Source organism: Panthera onca, chromosome D3 (assembly GCF_046562875.1).
Source record: "Panthera onca isolate mPanOnc1 chromosome D3, mPanOnc1 haplotype 2, whole genome shotgun sequence".
NCBI lineage: Eukaryota > Metazoa > Chordata > Mammalia > Carnivora > Felidae > Panthera > Panthera onca.
The window spans coordinates 66,457,429-66,462,989 of record NC_138350.1 but is presented as its reverse complement, the minus strand read 5'-3'; the positions used below and the strand labels follow the sequence as shown (position 1 = coordinate 66,462,989).

The 5,561-nt window shown below is 52.5% G+C and overlaps 1 protein-coding gene across 1 annotated transcript in view; it reads left to right on the top strand.

The window, feature by feature from the left end:
* The first annotated feature begins 4,206 nt into the window (after nt 1-4,206).
* SKOR2 (SKI family transcriptional corepressor 2) overlaps nt 4,207-5,561 on the top strand; it is a 36,207-nt gene continuing 34,852 nt past the window's right edge. Inside the window, exon 1 of the mRNA XM_060611906.3 lies at nt 4,207-5,561. This exon is cut by the window's right edge and continues 1,490 nt beyond it. Within this exon, the coding sequence (XP_060467889.2) occupies nt 4,454-5,561 (1,108 nt within the window). The 5' untranslated portion in view covers nt 4,207-4,453.

Sequence of the window (5,561 nt, the reverse complement as noted above, 5' to 3'; positions counted from 1 at the left end):
ACAGAGACGTAATGGGCACGCTAATGAGTTGATAGGACTTTTCGGGTATTTTTCTGTTTTCAAGTCTTAAAATCTGGCCCATTGTCAGTCTTCCTTTCTAAGCAGCTCACACTTTCTTTCTAGCACCCTGGGCTCTAGGAACAGTAAGCAAGCCGGGACCTTGCTTTTTGAAAGTTCCAGACCCCAGAGAGGAGGTAGGGAAGGTAGGAAAAACCAGGCCTGGCTCTGGAACCTTCGGAAGAGCGAAATGCCTTTCAGCCTTAGGAGGGAAGGGATTTGTGAATGACAGTGATGCTCTTTTGGCTAACGGACTGGGGAAACACAAAATGTGAGTTTTCCTTTTTTTTTTTCTTTTTAAGGATGGGAGGCTTGGAAGGCACTGGAGAAGGAGCAGTCCATTGACTTCAGCACCTTAGGACAAAGTCTAATTTGTGCCACTAAGGCCTTTAGAAACTAGGAAATGGGCAAAAAGTTGCCCTTTGAAACTTATCTCCCCCCCAAAAAAAGTCACAATATTCATGGCTCTGAAACTGTGTTTTTGGCATTTTGATTTAAAACAGCCACAAATCCTATACCTCCCACTTTTCTGTTTAATCCACTCTTCTTGGTTTTCTTGACTTTTGATGAAGTGTTAGGATTGCACGTTTTCACTCTTGTACTCAGTGGTAGTTTGTTATTAATGTTGTGATGGAGGCTGGTTGGGCCTCCTGGCTAGTGGAGGTCATTTGGTCACTTCCACAATGTGCCTGCCCAATTCTAAGCCTGTGTGTTTATGAGGCGGCAATAAAAAAAATTCAGCTATGATAGTAAAGGAAGAATTCAAAGGATCCCCCAATCTCACCCCCTGCCGATATCCTTCTTAGAATGTCTTCTCAACAGATAGCTGTTTCTCTTTCTGATGAACTAAGGGTAGTCATTTTGACTCCTGACAGGTGATCAATTAGGAGGCAATACACCGACATTTCACTGTATCTTAGGGTATGCCTCACTTGGGGGAAGCTGTGGGGAATGGTTCTTTCTCATCCCAGTTGCCTTTATTTGTATTTTATTTTGTGCATGCTCCTACATAGTTCCCTGAGGAATTTAGTTTTCTGGGAGAATTGGCAAGTGGCTCAGTGGCGGGTCAGGTTTGGGGACCTCCCTGCTTTCCTGACTCACCTTTTCCTTGTGCTGAGGTGGCCTGCCTGGGTCTTATAAAATGGGTTGGAGAACTATTCTGAATGAAGTTGACGGATGCCTGTGTGCATTCACTGGGGTCCTTACTTAACTGTATGCTTTCTAAAATAGAGATTGCTACAGTGAGTTTCTGTATCTTGTCCTAAAAAGCAAATGTATATTTGAAAGCAAGGACACTCTTCATGCTTCCTTCCTAGTTTTTAGATTGGGAACCCCACGCAGAAACTTCTCCTTTTTGTCTCATTTCACAGTGTTTCAAACGAGGCGCTGAAGCTAATTTGTTCTCCAGCTGACTGTGGTTTCTATACCTTCGGAGACACAGTGAGGCTACTGGTTTGCACCTTGTACCAGAGGGATCATTCACGAAGGAGGTGGCTCCGAGACATAAGGGGAGGGGACAAACAACCGGCAGGGATACAGTCAATTTAGAGACGTCCTTCTCCTATCCGGGGCCTCTAGGATCCAGGTCCCTGGGATGCACGCAGACTATTCGACTATCCACCCCTAAATCTGGTCCACAGCTACAGCACTACTGATGTTTTTTGCTCTGGGTCGAAGAGGTTGTTGTCAATTGCGGGATGGTTAGGTGTTAGCTTTCTTGCCTGCTGAGAAAGGATCTCGGTGTTGCTCGCTCTCGCTTTCGCTCTCCCCCTCCCTCCCTGTAACATGCCAGCCCTTTAATGTGGAGTGTCAGGGAGACGGTGACGTCACCTTGCCCGCTGGGTGGCGTCCCCTCGGTCCGACAGGAGTTCAGAGACAGAGAAAGGCGCTGTCAGACTGCGCTCCACCTGGGGCTCGCCTGCCGCGGGTTTCTGCGCGCCCACACTTTCTGCGGTCCAGGGGACGCCCCGCCACAATTCAGGCTGTCTTTCTCCCCGGACCCGGGTTCGAGCTCCATTAGCGCCCACGAGCGCCAGGATCTTCACGCGGAGCCCTACGGAGTCCCGCCCGCTGGATTCGAGGACCCGCTTGGATGCTTCGCCTCCGAGCGCCCTCGGAAGATGGGCCGGCAGCCACGCGCGTAAAGACACCTAGGGGTTACCAGGTACTGCGGAACCTGCCGGCCCTGCCTGGGCACACAGCACGCGACTCACGAGTTGAGATTCTCAGCGGTGCGATTTTCCGGGTTAGGTTGAGCGCCGGCGGCGGCGGGCTAGGGTGGCGATTGGTTTGGGAACAAGGGGAGTCAAGTTGGGGGTCTCTGGCTCTCGAGTCGGACAGGGAAGTTCGCCAGCTTCCTTTCTCAGGTCAACTAACTTCTGTCTCTTCTCCCCTCACTCGCTTTTAAACCCCCCCCCCCCCCAATCTCAACCCTCTTATTTGTGTCTCTGTTCTGATAGGAGTTTCTGGGAGGGGTTGGGGTGAAAGTGGAAGGCACCCAGGAAGAGACACCTTACCCAGTTTAAGGCTGCTAAGAATTCGGGTCTCGAACGTGAGGTCAGCTCTCCGCCAGGGCCAGGCCGGGGGAGCGCCGTTGCTCCTGAGCGAGAGTTCCTGTTAATCCCAGGGTCTTATGACGATCATAAGAATCCTGTTTGGGGGGCAAATGAGCATTGAAGGACCATTTGGAGAAATTAGTGCTGGTTATGTTAGGCTCAGGTATCACTGTGCCTTGAACTGCCATTTAACGCTCCGTCCCCTGGAAATATTGTCTCCGATCCATCCGAAGTGACAAGCCAGGCTCTCCTCTCGTTTGATCGCGTGGAGGTTTGTTCAACCTTCCTAGAGGCCGCAGAAGGTAATGAGAGCTGAGGATCCGGGGGGGGGGGGGGGGGGGGGCAGCAGGGCAAAGGGACCCGACGGGATAGATGTCTCAGGGGCTCAGAGAGGGCAAGGATGTGGCAATTTGGGTGAAAGGGTAGGACAGTATATCCTCTGAAATCGCTGTAATAGCAAACTCCAGCGTACTTGGCCAAGAGCGGAGATGCTAGTGGCCACTGGTGATTTTCCAGGGCAAAGAGTAGTGGTAGCCATGGCACCCCACATGACATGTAGCCGTGGAAAGGTCACTGTCTGTCTTCCTAGGGAATGGACAACTTTGTTGGTTTTGACTTAGCAGCATTTATCACAAAGATTTCTTTCACTTGCTTTTTGTGTATTTTTCAACGTACTGGAAATTTTCCCCGCTTACGGTATCCCAATGACCGAAGATGATAGAAATTTTACCGCAGGCCCAACGCTGGGCTTCCGCTTCCGACATTCCTACAGATTACCTCGTCCACGAAATCTCTAAACCCAGGGTCATCTTTCCCCCCTTAAAGATACAGAGATGAATACATAGATCAGAAAAAGAAGCGTACAGAAAGAGGTTCATCTCAAAACTCACTTGGCCTTTTAAAGCCCGCCAATAATGATCCCCAGGAATTGTTAGTTTCTTTAGACTGTTTCTGGGCTTCTCAAACTTGGCCTGTACTTACTTGCTCATTGTCACGGAAATGACAGAAAACTGTTTCTAAATGCCTACAAATCTACAAGTTCATCGTTTTGAGCTACCTCTATGGAACCAGAACCACTGAGTTCAGCAAGTGGCTTTTGAGAGATTGAAAGTGAGGCGTCCTATTTTGGTGCAATCATGTATATGGCTTTGTACATTTCCCCATCTTTCAAAACAAATCTAATTACAGTACCAAAATACCTAATGGCAAAGGTGGGGAGAAGGGATTTCGTTTTGCTTTAATAAGTCGTGTCTCAACCAGTAGCGTATTTCCCCCAAGGAAACCACAAATACCACAAAAATCACTTTCGTAAAGGGTTGGATTTACTGTTTAACCAAAATCAATCTATTTTTAAGCGAATGTAAATGGTCTCTCTTTTTAAATTTGGGTTTCAATGGCCAACCCCCAGTTTTCCAGAACTTTTAGAATCTGCAAGAGTTACAACTGTCATCATTACTTTCTAATTTCTGGCGGGCACGCCATTTTTTTCTAACTTTTAGAAATCACAGACAAGGTCTTGAGTTTCTTAGGAATTGATTGCATTGTTTTAAACAGTTAACTTTCTTTGGATATTTAGAACAGAAGAAAAGTACTTCCCAATCCCTGCATTTCCAAAGGGTGACCTTGAAGAAAATTAAGAGAAGTGACTTCCTCTGTCTGAAACTTGGTTCCTTTGCCCAGCGCTAACCTTGTCTCAACCAAAGCAAGGAAGTTCTTATAATTCTTTAGTTAAGCGATTCAACCCACCCTTCTGTCTTAGCCCTAGTCAACGCTTTCTCCTTTCCGTTCCAGTCTCCAAGGCAGACCCGGAGGGCTCGGCCCGGGATTCCGCGGCGGAGGAAATGGCTTCCAGCCCGCTGCCGGGGCCCAACGACATCCTGCTGGCATCGCCGTCGAGCGCCTTCCAGCCCGAAGCGCTGAGCCAGCCGCGGCCGGGCCACGCCAACCTCAAACCCAACCAGGTGGGCCAGGTGATCCTCTACGGCATTCCCATCGTGTCATTGGTGATCGACGGGCAGGAGCGCCTGTGCCTGGCACAGATCTCCAACACTCTCCTCAAGAACTTCAGCTACAACGAGATCCACAACCGTCGTGTGGCGCTGGGCATCACGTGCGTGCAGTGCACACCGGTGCAGCTGGAGATCCTGCGGCGCGCCGGAGCCATGCCCATCTCATCGCGCCGCTGCGGCATGATCACCAAGCGTGAGGCCGAGCGCTTGTGCAAGTCGTTCCTGGGCGAAAACAGGCCGCCCAAGCTGCCCGACAACTTCGCCTTCGACGTGTCTCACGAGTGCGCCTGGGGCTGCCGCGGTAGCTTCATCCCCGCGCGCTACAACAGCTCCCGCGCCAAGTGCATCAAATGCAGCTACTGCAACATGTACTTCTCACCTAACAAGTTCATCTTCCACTCCCACCGTACGCCCGACGCCAAGTACACGCAGCCGGACGCAGCCAACTTCAACTCTTGGCGCCGTCATCTCAAGCTCACCGACAAGAGTCCCCAGGACGAGCTAGTCTTCGCCTGGGAGGACGTCAAGGCCATGTTCAACGGCGGTAGCCGAAAGCGCGCGCTGCCCCAGCCCGGCGCGCACCCCGCCTGCCACCCGCTCAGCTCGGTCAAGGCGGCCGCCGTGGCAGCGGCGGCTGCGGTGGCTGGAGGCGGGGGACTGCTGGGTCCGCACCTGCTGGGGGCGCCCCCGCCCCCGCCGCCGCCGCCACCCCTGGCCGAGCTGGCGGGCGCGCCCCACGCCCATCACAAGCGGCCGCGCTTCGACGACGACGACGACTCGTTGCAGGAGGCGGCCGTTGTGGCCGCCGCCAGTCTCTCGGCCGCCGCCGCCAGCCTCTCTGTGGCCGCGGCCTCGGGCGGCGCCGGGGCGGGAGGGGGCGGCGCCGGGGGCGGCTGCGTGACCAGCGTTGGCGCCGGCGCGGGCGCGGGCGCGGCGGCTG